At 30.8% G+C, this 20,557-nt stretch overlaps 1 protein-coding gene across 3 annotated transcripts in view; it reads left to right on the top strand.

Moving 5' to 3' along the window:
• LOC123006669 (mucin-22) overlaps positions 1-20,557 on the top strand; it is a 38,571-nt gene that overhangs the window by 14,986 nt on the left and 3,028 nt on the right. Inside the window, exons 2-20 of one of the 3 annotated variants that reach the window (XM_044401349.1) lie at positions 2,362-2,422; positions 5,015-5,197; positions 8,703-8,962; positions 9,089-9,213; positions 9,266-9,395; positions 9,447-9,632; positions 9,684-9,946; positions 9,998-10,293; positions 12,288-12,407; positions 12,457-12,659; positions 12,707-12,951; positions 12,998-13,246; positions 13,296-13,445; positions 13,497-13,619; positions 13,667-13,732; positions 13,787-13,888; positions 13,941-13,991; positions 14,039-14,324; positions 19,571-19,736. In XM_044401349.1, coding sequence (XP_044257284.1) covers positions 2,362-2,422; positions 5,015-5,197; positions 8,703-8,962; positions 9,089-9,213; positions 9,266-9,395; positions 9,447-9,632; positions 9,684-9,946; positions 9,998-10,293; positions 12,288-12,407; positions 12,457-12,659; positions 12,707-12,951; positions 12,998-13,246; positions 13,296-13,445; positions 13,497-13,619; positions 13,667-13,732; positions 13,787-13,888; positions 13,941-13,991; positions 14,039-14,324; positions 19,571-19,736 — 3,265 coding nt within the window. Of the gene's footprint in view, positions 1-2,361; positions 2,423-5,014; positions 5,198-8,702; positions 8,963-9,088; positions 9,214-9,265; positions 9,396-9,446; positions 9,633-9,683; positions 9,947-9,997; positions 10,294-12,287; positions 12,408-12,456; positions 12,660-12,706; positions 12,952-12,997; positions 13,247-13,295; positions 13,446-13,496; positions 13,620-13,666; positions 13,733-13,786; positions 13,889-13,940; positions 13,992-14,038; positions 18,180-19,570; positions 19,737-20,557 lie in introns of those variants that run through there. The other 2 variants (XM_044401332.1, XM_044401340.1) reach the window with 2 other exon arrangements.

Here is a 20,557-nt window from a genome sequence, read left to right on the forward strand (position 1 = left end):
TCATGTTTTTTCATAAAACATACAGGGATGCGCCAGAACTCGCGCCCCAGAAAAGAATGCCATGTAAAGTAAGATACCAGGAATATAGAAAAAATATTAAAATTTAAAAATTTCGAAGTTATGAGAGTCTAAATTTTGCACTTTGACTCCATTTATTAATTTTCCAAGTTTTTTTGCTACAGACTACTTATTAGAAGAGAAATCAGGAAAGCTGTATCGTAAATTGTAACTCTGTTTAATGTTATTTGTGGCTTTTATTGACAAATTTTTGTATCTTTACTAAATAATTTTTTAAAAAACATATACAAGATCATCAATATCATTAATCGACAAAAAAATGTCATGAAAATTTTTTGACAAATACAGGTGACAGATAAGTGAAAGGTATAATTTTTTAAAAATTTTTTCCATGTTCCTGGTATCCTATCTTACTTGAAAATTTTCTCTGGGGCGCGAGTTCTGACGCACCTTGTATCAATTTTGCGTAATTCAATACCGACAGGAAATTTTATTCTTGTAAATCAATCACATTTTTATAGTACATACTTTATAGTGCACAATTTTTTAATCTAAATAGTTCCATACTTTTTTTACCCTGTATTTTTAATTTATTTTGTTTGCTTACTTCTTAAAGGAATCATGTGTTATAAACGTAAGTGAAGAATAACGTGTTTTTAAAATAGTATATTACAATCGAGTTTGAAAATATTTCATTTTCATTGAGGTTTGTAAATGTATATCTACTATTTTACTCCCAATTATATTTTTTAATAAAATATTTTTAACAACATATCTGTTTCTAACAAAGTTGATGCATTGATGTAATAGGCTTTTATCAAGTGTCAAAAACTGACAGTTATATTACTAATGAAGTAAGCAATCCTGCTTATTACCGACCACGGGATGTAATAAAGTTTTTTCGACCTAAAAGATTGAGAATCAACATATTACAATAGTGAGTGTAAATCTTTTTACAATTATAAAAAACGAAAAACGGCTTTAAAACTTAATTAAAGAAAAAGATGTACATAATGACTTCTACAGCATTATCAAAAAACATTTATCAAATAAGTAAATAAAACTAATTCAGTAAATTAAAATTTTTCATTGAAGCAACTTTAATTCTCTTGAGTTCTATAGAAGTTGTCAGAAGATTATAAAACAAGATATTATTTTGTATTGTTCGCACATCCAAAGTGCACGACATGACTGCCTAAAGCAATTAAAATTAAAAAAAATGACATTTCTCCATTGTGATTATATAATTTCCTTCCAACAGAGAAAAAAGTGTCGCTTTATTCCCTCGGTTTTGACTCAAAGTAAACTGAAATTGAATGAATTGAATCTTTTAAAGGTTTTTTGGCATTAACAAACTCATTGATACCGATTTTTGCTCTTAAAATTGCAATTGAATAAACTGAATATTTGGACATATTATTTGACCATCGTTTCTAGTTTTTTTGACACACAAGTTCCAAGAGAAGGACTTTTTAGTCACTATTATTATTGAATACATCAGTATTGTACAAATTACACTAGAGAAAGTGTTTTAACGTATACCTGGAAGTATTCAAAAAACCTGGAAATAATCCTATCCTAGCAATATGTAATTATTCTCATATTAAAGATCATGTAATAGTAACATTATCACTGACACGCTGAAACAAAGTGTTGTAAAAAAGTATCAAATACTGTAAAAGATAGTATCACCTTATTTACCTTGTTTCTAAGCTATATTTTACTTTTACCTCTGCTATAAATAGTTTTGCAGTTGCCAAAGTAAGAGGATGTTAAATTATTTAGATAGCGTTTCCATTAAATCATCCTATTGTTGGCTAACACAAAAACTGTTGATGCTTAGATTATCGGATACTCAATTTGATAAGGATGTTCTCACTAATTATTAACTAGTACTCAGTAAATAATATTGCAAAGGTCTTGAGATTCAATTGAAATGCATAATAATTATGCGACTTGTCGAGTTTTACTCATTGTAAAAATAATGATGATTTGAGGAGTAACCTCGACATCTGCATAAGGTTGTTAATCCCACTTCAATCAAGTGAATGTTAAATCAATCATGAAGCATTTATTTGAAGAAGACAAATACTTGGTGAAACCAAGCGTTTTTGCACAAATCAATTACTTTACGAAAAAAATAATTAGTACATCCAGTATGATGAAAATTTGATCGTTTTTCAAGAATTAACTTTTGGACATTTCTTTTAGTTTCCGAGTTTTGCTTTATACAACTATTTATATTTTATTCAATTTTTATCGAAAAAAGTTACCATTTTGAAAAAAATAAGTATGTAACACGCTTGGTTCTTGCATTAGTAATTTGGTACTTTTTTGTTTCAGACGGATAGCTGTCGATGGTTCTTCCTCCTGTTTTTTCTAACAATATGGACCAAATATTCAAGTAAGTAATTTGCACAACATGACGCATTTCCTATTATATAATTATGACACAAGAAACAAACTATTAATTAAATTATTTGTCATTAAAGAGTATTATTATTTATACCTAGTTTATGTAAATTAACGGGATAAGTCCAAGGCTGCATTCTTGAAACACACCTAAAAAAATACCACAAGCATATTGCAATTACTGCATAGGTAAATCACTTTTTTGGCCTACCAACCTCTAAACGTCAAATTAACATACGATTGAAGTATGGAAAACCTTTGTAAAAATTCTAATTTCTGATAATTTTTTAGAAACGTGACTGAAGTTCGAGCGAAAATTAATGTATTTTGAAATATTTTTTTAAATCAAGTATTCGCCCAAATGTTAATAAAATTAACTTTTTTTTTAATTATTGACATAGGAAATTCAGTCAAAAATGATGATACTATTTTGTTTGTATTTTTTGAGCATTTTGCACCTTTTTTAGCCAAGCAGAAACTCAAACACTAAATTTTCTCAAAAACAAGATGAAAAATCGAGAGATAGTTTTATATTTCACCCAACAAGGTATAAAAATCGTTATAATGGCTCAAAAAGTACATTATTTTGTCCATTTCTGAGAGTTTTAACTATTTTGCAAAATTTAGTTAAAAACAAACCGATTTTTTTTTAATTAGGTCAAAACTAGTGTTGTTTTTGTATTTTTAAAGCATGTTTTTATAAATACATTCAAATTTTTGCTAAAACTGACTGAAAAATTACTAAATTAGATTGAAATTGATATCATTTTAGCCTGTCTTGCTCGATTTAGTGCGTTTTTGAACCAGAGACTCATTTATTGTGCAGGATATTGTCAAAACATGCTTAAACACAACACAATAAATCTGAATTGATGTTATTATGTGGCTCTTTTTGAGTCAAATTTTGTCAAAAAGATAGGACCAAAAATACACAATATGGTCGAAAATGGTGTTAGTTACAATATTTTGCTGAAACAAACCAAAAAATCATCAAATCATGTCATTATTTTTACCTTTATCAAGTGTTTTAGCATGTTTTTCAAGTAAAAATGTAAATATCAGGTGACTGTAAATAATTTTGTGTAAAAAAAATTAATTTGACAACCTTGACTTTCAAATTCAAACGTCAAACTTTTATAGGCGATTGTCATTCATTTGCGACTGTAATTCGAGCGAAAATTAATGTATTTTGAAATAATTTTTTAAATCGAGTAGGTATTCGGCCAAATGTTAGTAAAATTAACTTTTTTTTTTAATATTGACACAGTAAATTCAGTCAAAAATGATACTACTTTGTTTGTATTATTTTGAGCAATTTGCACGTTTTTCAGCCAAGCAGAAACTCAAACGTTAAATTTTCTCAAAAACATGTTGAAAAATTGAGAGATAGTTTTGTTTTTCTAAATGATATTTCACACAAGGTAAAAAAATCGTTATAATGGGTCAAAAAGTATATTATTTTGTCCATTTCTGAGCGTTTTAGTATGTTTTTAGCTAGAAACAGAACTATTTTGGTAAATTTTGTTAAAAACAAACCGAAAATTTATTAAACAAAACTAGTGTTGTTTTTGCATTTTTAAAGTGTTTCAGCCCGTTTTTATAAATACATTCAAATTTATGCTAAAACTGACTGAAAAATTACCAAATTAGATTGAAATTGATATCATTTTAGCCTGTCTTGCTCGATTTAGTGCGTTTTTGAACCAGAGACTCATTTATTGTGCAGAATATTGTCAAAACATGCTTAAACACAACACAATAAATCTGAATTGATGTTATTTCGTTTGTTTCATTGGATTTGGCTCTTTTTGAGTGAAATTTTGTCAAAAAGATAGAACCAAAAATACAAAATATAGTCGAAAATGGTGTTAATTACAAGATTTTGCTGAAACAAACCAAAAAATCATCAAATTATGTCATTATTTTTGCCTTTGTTAAGTGTTTTAGCATGTTTTTCAAGTAAAAATGTAAATATCAGGTGACTTTAAATGATTTAGTGTCAAAAAATTTAATTTGGCAACTTTAACTTTGAAATTCAAACGTCAAACTTTTATAGGCGATTGTCATTCATTTGCGACGGGCGACTGCTGGGTTTAGCCGTCACCTAAAACATTCTGATATAACAAATTTAGAAGGATTACCAGTAATTCAGTGTTGCCAATAATTTTTTTTTCGGTATTTCGCAAAATTTAATTAAAAACTAGCCAAAAGTTATAGAATTAAACTAAACAAAATAGCGTTACCTATTTTTGAATTTTTCGAGCGTTTAAGCACTTTTTTGTGTAGAGTTGCGAGATTTATGGAAAAAACGTGAATTTTCGAAGATATTAATAAATTTTAAATGATATAATATTGTTATTTGGTGAAAATAGATGTAAATCTGGTAACTTTTCAGTTCAGATTTGGTGAATTTAATTGTCTTGAGCTGGCAAGATTGTTTCTGATTAAAAACAATGTTCGGCCAAAAGGTTTAATACAAATCTAGTGTATTTTACAGGGCTCAATTATTAATTATTATTACCTCAAATAAATTTCGCTCTGTATTAATAATTCTTTACTTGTTAACACTGCTGTTTTTTTACAGATTCAAAGGAGATCCGCGTGGTCTGTTACTACACGAACTGGTCAGTTTACAGACCAGGAACAGCAAAATTCAGTCCACAAAATATCAACCCCTACTTATGCACACATCTTATTTATGCATTTGGGGGTTTTACCAAAGAGAATACGCTGAAACCGTTCGATAAATATCAAGACATCGAAAAAGGTAGGATTCTTACGCAAGTGTGTTAAACTAATTGAATAATAGTCGAATTAATGAGTGGTCGTATTTGTCATTCCGGTATGCAAAGAATTTGGGTTACCATTTCTGCTAAAGACTTGCAAGTTGACCTAATGACTAATTAAAATGACGTAATTAGTTTAATTGGTTAGCTAGCGGCGCGCCAACAAAAATTGTTATTTTGGATTTCTAAACATTTTTTGAATTTCTGTAATTCCTATAAAATATACAGGGTGTTCCCGCTAAACCCATGACAATGATAATTATCTAAAAGTTATGTGTAATTTTCCGGTTATACCGGAAGTAGGTAGCAACTTTGTTATTTTAAATAGATATGTTTTTATTGCGTTTTTGAATTACTCAAGCGATTTTGAAAGCCTTCCCTATATCTAAGTTTAACTATTTTTAAAATATATAGACTTTTTTGAAATTTTTTTGGATTTACACCTACATTTTCAAAATTCGATAATTTTGCCTTTTTAATTTATTTCTAGTGTAAAGTTTAGCGGAAACACTTTGTGTACATATAAAAAATAATCGAGGGGTCGTTAATTTGGAAAAAATGTGTACAACTAATGCCAATTCCAAAAAAATCCACCGAAATTCCAATAAATCCAAAAAATTCCATAATAATTCATCGTAATTCCAACTAAGTTTTTATAATTCCAAATTAATTCCAAGTTAATTCCGGTAATTCCAGCAATTCCAAAAAGAGTTCCAGTAATTCCAAAAAGAATTCTAACAATTCCAAAAAAATTCCAGTAATTCACATATAATTCCAGTAATTCACAAGTAATTCCAGTAACTCCAAACAATCAAAAGATAATTTCAATAATTCCAAATAATTTCAAGAAATTTCCGATTAAATTCCAAAAATTTGTACAACTAATTCCAGAGTGAACGTTCTCTCGAAAATGCAATATTTTTTCAGTTATTTGATTTATTTCTAAATTCCGATTCGCTTGAATTAATTCTTCATGCATCTGGATTTTCAAAAAGTAAAAGCTGTTTGAGGTTGTAATTATAACTAGAGAAGTTTATTATTTTGTTTAAAAATTTCTTTTTGAATCTTTCCAGTAATTTTGTCACAAAATTTCTTCTCTCCAACCGCTTGAATATTAAAAGAGAAACCATCACATTATTTCCGATCCATTGCTTTCAGTAATTCTATTTAACGATAATGTTTTTTAGTTCGGTTCAAATGCCAAAGAAACGTTTCTAAATTTCTTGTAAAATAATCCTAAACCATCTTGTCTAAAGATAAAAAACCTTCATGAGAAAAGAGAAAATTAAACTAGAATCCCAATATTCTCCCATAATTGATAATCAGATTACCTTTTGATAGCTTTCTTATTTATTATACAGAGTGTTCCATTTTTATTGTTACAAATCAAAACAAATGATAGAGTATTCAATTTTAAAATAAAAGTTTCCTATGAACATACTCGTATATTTAAAAACACTATGTAAGCGAGCAACACTCCCTAAAAGGGGTGCATGTTTTAATGTATTTTGACCAATATTTCAGAAACCATTATAGATAAAATTACAAAATTTGGTATAGTTTATTACCTTTATGTCAAAATTTTTAATTTAATCAGAGACGTCCTAAATTGGGAGGATTTAGGATAAAAAGTACTCTAATTATTTTGGGTTTCTTGTCACTTTCAGCAACAAAATTCTAAATCCTATAGTTTTTCATAAAAAAAAAGATTTGATACAACTTACTCTTTTTAAGTAAAATCATTTTAAAATTTTTGTTAAAGTCGTTTTGTTGTGTTTTTTTTTTCGAAAAAATATTTTCAAATTTGGTCGAAAATCATACTATTTTTGCTTCTTTGAACGTTTTAAAAATAAAAACTCAAATTTTGAATAAGACTTCAAGACAAGATAAAAAAATCACGAAATTAAATCGAAAATGACGTTATTTTTCACATTTTCAAGCGTTTAAGAAAGTTCTTCAGCCAGAAATGCAATTTTCTTGCAAAATTTTGTCCAAACCAGTCGAAAAATCAATAAAAATTGTGCTATTTTTGTCTTTTTAAGCAGTTAAATACATTTTTGAGCTAATTAACTAAGTTTTTCGCTAAAACAGACCAAAACTTACCAAATTAGGTCGAAAATGATAATATTTTTGCCGTTTCAATTATTTTTAAGCCTTCTTAGTAAAAACTTTTGCTCAAAAAGGCCCAAAAATTACCAAATTAGATCGAAGCTTATGCTACTTTTGTCAATTTTAAGAGTAAAAGCAAGTTATTGAGCTAAAAACTTTTTTTTGCAAAATTTCGCTAAAACAGACCAGAAAATCACTAAATTAGATTCACATTACCGTTCTATTTTGGTCTACTTTTTACGAAAAATTTTATTCTCAGCCAAAAAATCACCAAGTTAATGCTCCTTTTAGAGCGTTTAACATGTTTTCGAATTAAGAGCTGTTTTTTTGAAAGATTTTGGAAAATTTTGGCAAAAAATGACCTTTGGTCGAAAATGACATTATTTTTGACTTTTCAGTTAAAAATGCACTTTTCTTTTGCGACATATTTTACTAAAGCAATCCTAGAAATCTCCTAATTAGATAGAAAATGTTTTTTTTGCCTATTTTTGAATAAAAATCCTAATTGTTTTTTATCAAAACATGCCCAAAAATTAATTAGGTAAAAAATTATATTATTTCCTTTTATTTTCAAGCATTTTCGAGCCAAAACTGATTTATTTCACAAAATTTTGCTGAAATAAATCAGCTGAAAAGGCCAAAAAATCAGCAAATTAAGTTGAAAAACGCACCCTTTTCAGAGGGTGTAACTCCCTTACATAACATTTTTTGATACACGTTTATAGAAAATTTTTGTCTTAAAATTGAATATTCTTTTACGTGTTCAAATTTGTAAAAATAAAAACGGAACACCTTGTATAAGAAAATAAACCCAAAGATGGAAAAAGTGAAATGATTGATTTGTAATCATAATGGCATTAGTTTCTCTACCAGTGTGATTGAAACAATATAATTATTATTTCCTAAGAAATCAATATTTCATTGTATTTAATAACAATGTTTAATTTCCAATTGCATTAATTACACATAAATTTTCTTGCTTTTTATTACTTATTATTTTTTTAAAGTGCAAGTCAATGAAGAACCACTTTATGGACGCTACAGTTTTCAGGAAAATTTCTATAAAATGTATTTTTAGTAGTTTAAAACCCGGAAATCAGAAACTCACACCAAATTAATTTCAAAACATCTTAGATTTATGAGCATTGTATAAAAAATTATGTAAGGCATTTATTTACTTAAAAAATGAAACATTACTGAGAAACGTCTTTATTATGTTCTGAATTGCTTGAAATTCCATAAAATTTAGTAGACTGTAACGAAAGTAGCTAAAAATTTACGTAATCACTCACTCTCAAGAAAGTAATCAAAATGCATACATATCTCGAAAATTAATATTCACATTGCAAAATTAAATTAAACTTTCGTATTTTAAAGGTGGTTATGCAAAATTCACCGGATTGAAGACATACAACAAAAATTTAAAGACAATGTTGGCCATTGGTGGATGGAATGAAGGTTCTTCGAGATTCTCTCCAATGGTGGCGAATCCCGACAGACGCAAAGAACTGATTAAAAACGCCATTAAGTTTTTGAGACAAAACCATTTTGATGGACTTGATTTAGACTGGGAATACCCGAGCTTCCGAGATGGGGGAAAATCAAGAGATAAAGACAACTATGCCCAATTAGTACAGGTTTGTTCCCAAAAAAGTAATTTTATGCTCACTAAGCAGAAATCACGTTACTCAAATTTTGAATAATTTTAATTGAAAAAAGATGACAAATTAAATTAATGGTTAAAAAAAATTATATGGTTACAGGAACTTCGGGAAGAGTTTGAACGAGAATCGGAAAAAACTGGAAGATCCAGATTGCTCCTAACAATGGCAGTTCCTGCAGGAATTGAGTATATTAACAAAGGATACGACGTACCAAAACTCACCAAGTAAATTATTTTAATTTTTTTGTAACAAATTATTAAATAATTTTTGGACTAGGTACCTCGATTGGATGAATATTTTGAGTTACGATTACCATTCCGCCTTTGAACCAGCTGTTAACCATCATGCACCACTTTATCCTCTTGAAGAACCCTCTGAATACAATTACGACACTGAACTTAACATTGTTAGTGGAAAATTTTTGATGGTAAAACTTTTATTGATTTACTTATTTTAGGACTATACAATTCAACATTACTTGGAAAAAGGAGCCGATCCTAGCAAACTTGTCTTGGGAATCCCCACTTATGGTCGCTCCTATACTCTATTTAACCCAGATGCCAATGAAATTGGGGCCCCAGCTGATGGACCGGGTGATATGGGTGAAGCAACGCGAGAAAATGGATATTTGGCTTATTACGAGGTTTTGCAATTAAAATTATAGAATTTTAATTTTGACAGACTTAAATTAAAGGTTTGCGAATATATTAAAACCCAAAATTGGGAAGTAGTTCAACCAAATCCTGACGCAATGGGTCCTTACGCCTTCAAGGACAATCAATGGGTGGGCTATGATGATGATAAAATTGCTAGAAAAAAGGCTGCTTATGTAGCAGAAAAAGGTCTTGGTGGTATAATGTTTTGGTCAATTGACAACGACGATTTTCGGGGAAATTGCCACGGAAAACCTTATCCCATTATAGAAGCAGCAAAAGAAGCATTAATTTCAGCTTATGGGTACATTACATTCTCCTAAATATCTTTTAAATGACCATGAAATTATTGTAGACTGACTGACGACAATTTGGTTTCACCTCCCACAAAACCAATTAAGACAAAAACAAGGAACAGGACCACCCAATCCACTGATGAAAATAATGAAAAAAAGAAAAATACAAGTTCTAGTGGATCCAGGAGACGAAACAGAATTAAAACTAAATCAGAAGAATTGAATTCAAATAGTCAAAAATCTCGGAGGAAAGAAAGCAGAAGAACAACAGAAGGACCAGTTTATAGTAGTTTAGAACTGGTTACACCTAGTTATACAACGCCTGCTCCACCTTCAACTCCAGATCTAGGCGGAGGTTTGTGTTAAAACTATTTCTACATTAAGGGTGTTCTGGCTAAATATCATCTAGGATTTTTAGATTTTTTGAAAATTTATTGAATTTAAACATTCCTTTTCAAAAATCAATAACAATCCCTCTAATGTGGTGTTTAGTCGAACATCTTATCTGTTGCCATATTTAAATCATATAAACAACATCCATGTTAACTTTCTGATAATTTTTCGTGTTCTAATGACAACATTAGATTCTATTGATGCTTTCTCATCATCCACTAGGTTTTATACGTTTCAGAACCTTTCTTCTTATTTTTTGACCATCGTCAAGAGAAAGAATATTATTATTGTCATTGTTGATGTTACTGTTTTCTCTTATATTTGATTCGGATAACTTTATATTTTCTTCTTTACTCTTATCGTTTTTGCCCTCATCACCATCATGAAAGACAGTTGGACGATAAATCCTATATTTTAATGGACCCTTTGTAGTCTCGTCATCAATTTTTTTATCATTAATAAATACAGTTATTCCTCTATCAAGTGTACTGTATTTAGATCTATCAATAGTACGCTCCTCATCTGTTGAATTTGTTGGTGGAGTGATAGTCTTATCTAGTGAGTCTTCTATTCCGTCATTTTCATTGTTGAAATGAGCTGAAAAGGGTCTTCCTCGGATGTATAATGTTTTTTCAGATGCTTCAGTCGTTGATGTTGGTCTTAGACGACGAATAATTTTTCGTTTTCGAGCTGGTGTAGTGGTATGTATTGACTCAGTGGTTGAAGTTAAAGTAGATTCCGTTGGTGTTAACTTCCTGATAATTTTTCGTGTTCTAATGACAATGTTGGGTTCTGTTGATGCTTTCTCATCATCTACTTTAGGTTTGATACGTTTCAAAACCTTTTTTCTTATTTTTTGGCCATCGTCAGGAGAAAGAATATTATTATTGTTATTGTTGACGTTACTGTTTTCCCTTATATTTGATTCGGATAACTTTATATTTTCTCCTTCTTCAACACTAACATCYTCACTTTGTTCATCATTGTCTTTCACTGTTTCAGCTCTGTTGAACAGTGAGCGTAATGAAGCATTTTCGATAAGATTTTCTGATTCTGGAAGTGGTCTTTTAAAAGGTACTACGTTTTCRTTKTTGTCRGAATTTTGAGATATTAATTTGGAACTGGTGGTAGGTCTAAGACGCCGKACAACTTTTCTGTTTCTTAAAGTGTGTCTTGTTGTTCCTTCTGTTGTACTAACAGTCGGAGGTCTAGTAAATCCTCGTATCCGATGTGTTGTATCTGAGCTTGAATTAACRTGATCTTCCAAGATTTGTTCTTTTTTATTCYAAATCACTCGTCTGCTTTTACCATCTATTAATTTCCGAGCTAAAGGTAATGTTCTAGAACTGGTTTTCAATGATTCTTCTGTCTTTTCCGTTGTTGTTGATGAAGGCCGTGGTCTTCTTGATCTTAAAGAATTGAAATTTCTGTTGAGCTCTTTCAGTGCTGCGAAAACAACAGCCGTCAATGACGACACATCTGCAATTTCAGACGGTCTAAAGGTTCTACTTAAATCTTCATAGTTGTCTGAATACAATTCAGTAGTTGTCGAAAATCTTTTTCTTGCACGATTTGAGGTACTAATTGTTGGTTTTGGTTGGTCTAAAATCTTAAATCTAGAAGGTGCTCTAGTTCTAAATGGTGTTGTTTTTTCCGTCGTGAGAGTAGTGGTACTAATTATTTCGGGTTGTTTCTGCTTTACTCGTAGATTATAATTTGAGTCACTCACCTTTGTGATTCGTGTAGATGTTTCGGTTACTGAAGTTGGACCTCGAGTACTTTTTCAAAATGGACGAGGTTCTAAAAGTAAAAGAGTCTGCGTCTGACTCTTTCACCTATACTCTCTGAATTTGAAAATCAACAACCCCAATCCCCCTTATATGGTGTTTAGTCAGAACATCTTGTTTGTTGCCATATTAAAATCAGATAAGGTACATAATTTAGGTGTTTTTTTAGGTTTTAAATGTGAAGATGAAGGTTTCTATCCCCACCCTAAAGATTGCAAAAAATATTACTGGTGCCTTAGTGGACCTGGAGAACTTGGCATCGTTGCCCACTTATTCACTTGTCCAGCAGGTTGGTTTTACTTTTTGTAATTTTCATAAATTGTAATTCAAAAATTTAGGTCTATACTTCAACAAAGCTGCTGACTCTTGTGACTACACTCGCAACGTTTTGTGTAATAAAAAATTATCAAAAGCAACAACGACCACAAGTACAACAACAACAACACAAGCTAGTACAACAGCACGAGTACTACCAAAAATTACAGCGGCCACAAGTCGGACTACAGTCTTTCGAACCTCGACTACAACTGAAGCTTATGATGTAAAAACGTAACACTTTTGTTGCTTGCAATTATTAGTTATTTTTAGGAAGAAGATGAGTACGAAGATGAAGATGATGTTGAAGAAACGAAAAATTCAGAAGAAGATCCTAAAGTGATTAAAGAACTACTTGACCTTATCAAGAAAGCTGGAGGAATAGAAGAGCTTGAAAAACAATTGAAAATTCACGAAGATGGTACTGCTTCAGTTTCCAATTCTGACACAACTACTCCCTCGTCGATTAGCAAATCACTTGTGGAAAGAGTTCTTGGCAAAAGTGCCAAAAAGAATTCGTAAGTAATGTCCAACCAAAGAATATTTAAATGATTGGACATTTAGTTACAGTTTTCTCACCCGCAACAGTCGAGGGCCCCAAAACGAGGGTTTAAACACCTCTGAAAATAACGAAAAACAAGATAAAGGAAGACCAAAATATACAACGATTACAAGACAAAGATCAACAAATATCAGAAACGAAGAAGAGAATTCCTCTGAAACAACAAAATCTAATAAAAAACAACCAGAGTATGTCAATATTAGACGAGCCCGTGTTAGTACTACCACAGAACAACCGGACGAAAATTCAAAGTAAATTGTTTGATATTACTTGTATTAAAATTAAACATCAATTTTTCAGAAGTCAATTAAGCCGAAATAAAATTTTGGGAGAAGATGACGAATCAGAGAACAATGATGAACAATCGAGTCAAAAGAAAACATCCGCACCACAATATGTTAATATTCGAAGACAAAGACCATCAACTACAGAAGAAACTTCCACTTCAAAGTATGATCTCAGAGTGTTTCAAAAATATGTTTTATTATTTTTGTGTTCTAGATATACTGTTATAAGAAGAGGCACAACTACTGAAACTGCCGAGTCAGGAACAACTATTGAAGACGAAATCACTAAAAGCAATGTTGTATCTTCGTCTACTGAAAAAAATGACTTAAAGTCTAGGTAAAACACAATAACTTACTTTCACTATTATAAAAAAAATTGTTCAGGTATAATATTCTTAGACGAGGATCAACCACAGAAGCGACTATAGGTGACACTGGTTCAACTTCCACGTAAGTTTAAATAGAATAATAGAAAAACTAAGCAGTACCAAAATTTAATTTTAGATCCAAAAGAAGAGGCACAACATTACCAAGTGTTGAGCGTAAAAGAACAAGAGGTACTGTTGTTCCGAGTACCACTCCTTTGACAGAAGCTACAACAACAAGGTAAAATATAGCTCATTGCTTCAAATTCATAAACAATAAAATTATTTTGAAGGTATAAAGGCATCAAACGAGGTTCTACTACGACAGAAGAATCGACTCTAAAGTACGTTAATCAGTTTTTGTGCGTTTTATTTTAAACAATTTTTTTAGGTACTCCTCATTTGCAACAACACAAGCCACCAACCAGGATACTACAGCAAACACCGAAACTGAAAACCCCATTACTGTTAACGATCAATTACTAACAACACCTGAAAGTTTAACTGTAAAAACTACCACTAGTCTTAGTTCCACAAAAACTGATTCTAGTTTAACTGAGAGTATTGGTGAAAGAGTCTACCAAACGCAGACTCCTTTACTTTTAGAACCTCGTCCATTTTCAAAAAGTACTCGAGGTCCAACTTCAGTAACCGAAACATCTACACGAATCACAAAGGTGAGTGACTCAAATTATAATCTGCGAGTAAAGCAGAAACAACCCGAAATAATTAGCACCACTACTCTCACGACGGAAAAACCAACACCATTTAGAACTAGAGCACCTTCTAGATTTAAGATTTTAGACCAACCAAAACCAACAATTAGTACCTCAAATCGTGCAAGAAAAAGATTTTCGACAACTACTGAATTGTATTCAGACAACTACGAAGATTTAAGTAGAAGCTTTAGACCGTCTGAAATTGCAGATTTATCGTCGTTGACGGCTGTTGATTTCGCAGCACTGAAAGAGCTCAACAAAAATTCCAATTCTTTAAGATCAAGAAGACCACGGCCTTCATCAACAACAACGGAAAAGACAGAAGAATCATTGAAAACGAGTTCTAGAACATTACCTTTAGCTCGGAAATTAATAGATGGTAAAAGCAGACGAGTGATTTCGAATAAAAAAGAACAAATCTTGGAAGATCAYGTTAATTCAAGCTCAGATACAACACATCGGATACGAGGATTTACTAGACCTCCGACTGTTAGTACAACAGAAGGAACAACAAGACACACTTTAAGAAACAGAAAAGTTGTMCGGCGTCTTAGACCTACCACCAGTTCCAAATTAATATCTCAAAATTCYGACAAMAAYGAAAACGTAGTACCTTTTAAAAGACCACTTCCAGAATCAGAAAATCTTATCGAAAATGCTTCATTACGCTCACTGTTCAACAGAGCTGAAACAGTGAAAGACAATGATGAACAAAGTGARGATGTTAGTGTTGAAGAAGGAGAAAATATAAAGTTATCCGAATCAAATATAAGGGAAAACAGTAACGTCAACAATAACAATAATAATATTCTTTCTCCTGACGATGGCCAAAAAATAAGAAAAAAGGTTTTGAAACGTATCAAACCTAAAGTAGATGATGAGAAAGCATCAACAGAACCCAACATTGTCATTAGAACACGAAAAATTATCAGGAAGTTAACACCAACGGAATCTACTTTAACTTCAACCACTGAGTCAATACATACCATTACACCAGCTCGAAAACGAAAAATTATTCGTCGTCTAAGACCAACATCAACGACTGAAGCATCTGAAAAAACATTATACATCCGAGGAAGACCCTTTTTAGCTCATATCAACAATGAAAATGACGAAATAGAAGACTCAGTAGATAAGACTATCACTTCACCAACAAATTCCAGAGATGAAGAGCGTACTATTGATAGATCTAAATACAGTACACTTAATAGAGGAACAACTGTATCTATAAATGATAAAAAAATTGGTGATGAGACTACAAAGAGTCCATTGAAATATAGGATTTACCGTCCAACTGTCTTTCATGATGGTGATGAGGATAAAAACGCTAACAGTAAAGAAGAAGAAGAAGATTCGTTAAAAATTGGAATTTTAGAACCTTTATTCAGTGAACAAGTATCAGAAAGTAACCAATTTAATGAATCTACCCTAGAAGGAGATAACGAAAACAAGGAAAATCCAAATCTCTTGAATACAGAAGCAGATGAAGAAAATAGCACAGAAGATGATGCAGAAGACACAACTGTAACAACTGTTAAAACTTACATCAACCCAATTCTTGACAGACAAAAAAACAGACCTGTGTTTAAAAGACCTAAAATAACCACGCAAAATCCTTTATCGTCTAGTACGTTGAGCACAACTAGATTCAAGACTTTCTTTAGGTCTACAACAACTGCTCCTAGCACAGAAGAAAAACAATTAGAAAGAAAATTTGTACCAAAAAATTTGAACAAAAGTCGATACGTATCCCATACTGAAACTACAAATAGTGTCAACTCTACTAGTGAAACAAATGCGACAACCACCGAAGTTAATATATCTTCTAGTGATAAAACAGATAATAACACCAATGTAGAAGAAATTGAACAAACTACAGTCAGTGTTAGCACAGATGCTACAGAAAGTAATACTATTGAACTTACAACTTTAGAAAGTATTGAAGCTTTATACGAAGCAAATGCTACATTAAATGGGACAGAAGAAATAGTTAATGCCACTACTGAAAATCAAACAGTTTTTCCAGAAAGCACTACTGAAAATGTTACAGATTTAAGTAATACCAATATAACAGATAAAACTACAGAAAATACCAACTTAAGCACAGAAGATGTAAATTACACCACAATTCAAACCACTCCAATCTACCATCCGAAGAGTACCTTGCGATCTATACAAACTCGACCAAAGTACAACGTTCCGAAAAGATTAACACTACCAGAAAGTACCACAAGATCCTCCCATAGATTTAACCAAAAAAATAAGGTTCAAAGCACGACATCCTCGCCGTCACTCTTGAAAAATAGGTTCATTCAGAAATACACTACCACTGACAGAAATCATTTCTTTACAAGAGAGCAAGTCGAAAAGTTAGAAAACGATGATGAGGAAGAAGACGAGAAAGATGAAGTAGAACTATTTTCTACACAAAAAACACTCAGCGGTTTCACTCCCCGAACGTCAACTATTCGATCTAAACCTAGAATTAGTAACAGACCAGAAGGTTACAATTTTAGAAAATCGACAGAAGCACCGAAACTAACTGAAGATTTGAAGGGTATTGATACCGAAGCTGTAAAAAGTCGGAACAAAAATCTTTTTTCAAAGAAACGCAAAATGAATACACCTTTTGGGGGCCATGCACAAAATCATTCCGAAACCACAACTCAGATCATTTCAGAATCAGTCACAAAACCCTCAACTGAAACATTTGAAACTACTGAATATCTCACAACTTTACATCATGTCTTTGCTGAAACCGAAGTTATCACTGAAAACGGTTTGGCTGTTTCCGGGACTACAACCCCAAATTCAAAAGTTGAAAAACTGATTGAAGTTAACCGAATTGTAGAGGTGCATGAAATGAACAATACAGATGACAAAGATAATAAAGTAATTGATAAGGTTGGTGTTATTAATCGAGTTACTGTTGTTAAAGTTGTTGATGGTAATCCCAACCCGGAAGATAATGAAATTACCGAAACAACAACCGGAAGAAGTGCAACTTTGTCCAATGACAATGATTTTGAAATTGCCACCGTGAGAGAAATCAAAGGTGATAGACAAGATCGGAAATACGAACTGTATGGAGCAAGTAAAGTGACAGATTTTACTGATAAAAATACAAAAGGAAGTGCGGAAATCATTGATGGAAGATCAAACATCAACATTATAACCCCCAGGCCTTATTATAGTACCGAAGCCTCGACGATATCTCTAGAAGGGCTATTCCAAACAGATACTCCCCAAAAATTAAACAAGTTCAAGGTGAATGATGATGAACTCTTGGAAACTGACAACTCGCGTTATGTTAATGTGAGAGTTCTTAAGCAAGAAGAGGATTATATCACAATGAAAGCGGAAGTTGTTGAAGTCACTCCAAAAATTAGTAAAGAAACGATAAAAATAGTGCCGATCCAAGTCGAAATGTCCAGAAAATTAATCGCTCCTTCTGATTTTGTAACTAAGGTTGAACAGGGGGTACCCAAAGTAAATTTACAAATTCTTAAACCACAAAATCAGTAATTTAGTTAATTATTATGATAGTATTATTATTGAGATGTTATGTATGTAAATATGTATGTTGTTGTATTTTTTTTCAAGTTAATTTAAATTGTGTGTATTACAGTGTGAATAAATTTGTTGTAAATAATAATTGCACCTTTGTAATATAAATGCACTGTGTTCTTTAATCCTCCTTTCTCTTTGTGCCATAACATTGGTTAATTTCCTTTTAGTGTTGTATGTCCAGTGAGTCCTTTTCTTATTGTAAAATTATTAATGGACGTTTTTAAATATACTATATTAATTATTTTCTGCATTTTCTTTATTTCCTTTCATATAACATGAAACAATGAGGTGAGGGTTCACGGGCAACACAAAACTTTTCATTTTAAGTTTCAAAAAAACTGCACCAAGTCTGATTGTCTGAAAAAGTATGGAGCCAAGCGGTTTTTTTTAATTTTTTTGTTTTTTTTCCAAAATGATAACTTTTTTATAAAAATTGAATTGCTTTTGTAAAAAATTAGACCTCAAAAACAAATCAAAAAATTCTTTATTCTTAATCATTCATGAATTTGAAAAATAAATAATTTAAGCAAAAAACTCTTAGTTCCATACTGTTTATACACCATTTAACACTTGTAGTAATGATAAGATAACAGACTTTCTAACTACACAAAAACTATTATTCTTTATTAAAAAAGGCAAAAAAGTAAATTACAATAATATGTAAATTATCAGGAATTAGTGAGAGTGACATAAATAATATTAAGTAAAACTTTCTTTGGTATATAAATAATGTTTTTTGCCCACAGGAAATTCAAACAATTGTTAAAGACAAAAAACAAATCGCGAAGGTATCATCTTATTGATTTAATTTTTATGTTACTCAACCGTGACTTCAATTGTGGTATTAATTTCATCATTTATTGGATTACGCTTGAATAGATTTAATAAATGAAATTTGGGAATAACTCAAGCACATCTGTGTGAAAATAAAACAAAATATACGTTTTATACAGAGTGTTTTTTTTTAATATTGCGAAAAACTGCAACGAAGTAAGGTATGATACCAGGAACATGAAAAAAATGTTTAAAAAATTCTATGTGTCAAAAAATTTTGACATTTATTTTTTTATATTTGACATTTTTTTATATCTATTTAATGATTCTGATAATCTTGTATATGTTTTTTTTACAATTATTTCGTAAAAGCACAAAAATTTTGCCAATAAAAGTCACAAATAATATTGAACAGAGTTACAATTTAGGATACAGCTTCTTTGTTTCCTCTTTTAATAGCATATAGCAAAAAAACTTTGAAAATTATTTTTTTAACAGAAATAAATAGAGTCAAAGTGCAAATTTTAAACCCTCATAACTTCGAAATTTTTATAGATAAATTTTTTTAACATTTTTTTCATGTTCCTGGTATCTTACCTTATATGGCATTTTTCTCTGGGGCGCGAGTTCTGGCGCACCTGTATAGATACACCTGATCGTATACATATTTAACAAAATAACAACTAATAATATTTTTTATGGGTCCAATGTTACAATAATTTTAAATAGTAGTTAAAATAAAACACAGCAAAATCGTAAACTTTATTTCTTAAAACAAGTAAAACACAAATTAAGTAAAAATGTTTTTTATTACAAAATATAAATTGCAATAAATACGTTATACAATTTTTAATTTTCAGAGTGGTCGAGTCACAACCCCCTTTTTGTTCCGTGTGGGAGGCCGAAGAAAAACATCACCAGCACTGCTCACTGCTGCAACAACTACACCAAAGCCCAGCTCCAGGCCAACTAAACTTACACGCAGAAAATATCCGACACACTCCTCGAAACCATTAGAAAGTCAAGGTGAGATTCTTAAACTGGAGATGAGAACTTGTTGGAATTCTTAAGTCGAGACTTATTTAACGCAACACAAAATTTCACGATTTAATTTTTTTTATTGGCCTCCGAACTTGGAAAATTAACATACGATTGCCAACTTTGAAAAAATGTGTTTCTCGCACGACGTGTGGTAAAAACACAATTGTTTCAATCCCAATTTTAGGGTGCAATAAAGCAATTTGTGATATTTTTAATCGATTTGGCTCAATTTTAAGGCGAAAATCAACCTGAATCAAAGTATTTCAACAAACTAATGGCTTGAATAAAAGTTTTCTTTCAAAATATAGCATTTTTTTAGATTTTAATACAGAATTATTTCGAAATTAATGTATTTTATAAAAATAATTGCTTCAATTTCAATTTTAGGCTGAAATAGAGCAATTTGTGATATTTTTAATCGACTTGGCTCAATTTTAAGCCGGAAATCAACCTGAATCATAATATTTCAACAAAAGAATGGCTTGGATAAGAAATTTCTTCCAAAATGAAGCAATTTTAACTATTTTCAAACCAATTTTGTTCGATTTTAATACAGAATTAACTCAAAATTAATGTATTTTATAGAAATAATTTCTTTCCAATTTTAAACTGAAATAAAGCAATTTGTGCTATTTCCAATCGATTTGGCTTAATTTGAAGCCGGGAATCAACCTGAATCAAAGTATTTCAACAAACAAATGGCTTGAATAAAAGTTTTCTTTCAAAATAAAGCAATTCGAGCTATTTTCAATTCAATTTTGTTCGATTTTAATACAGAATTAACTCAAAAATAATGAATTTATTTT

Source organism: Tribolium madens, unplaced genomic scaffold (assembly GCF_015345945.1).
Source record: "Tribolium madens isolate multiple individuals breed KSU strain unplaced genomic scaffold, Tmad_KSU_1.1 Scaffold_11;HRSCAF=98;Tcas5.2_LG3b, whole genome shotgun sequence".
Taxonomy (NCBI): domain Eukaryota; kingdom Metazoa; phylum Arthropoda; class Insecta; order Coleoptera; family Tenebrionidae; genus Tribolium; species Tribolium madens.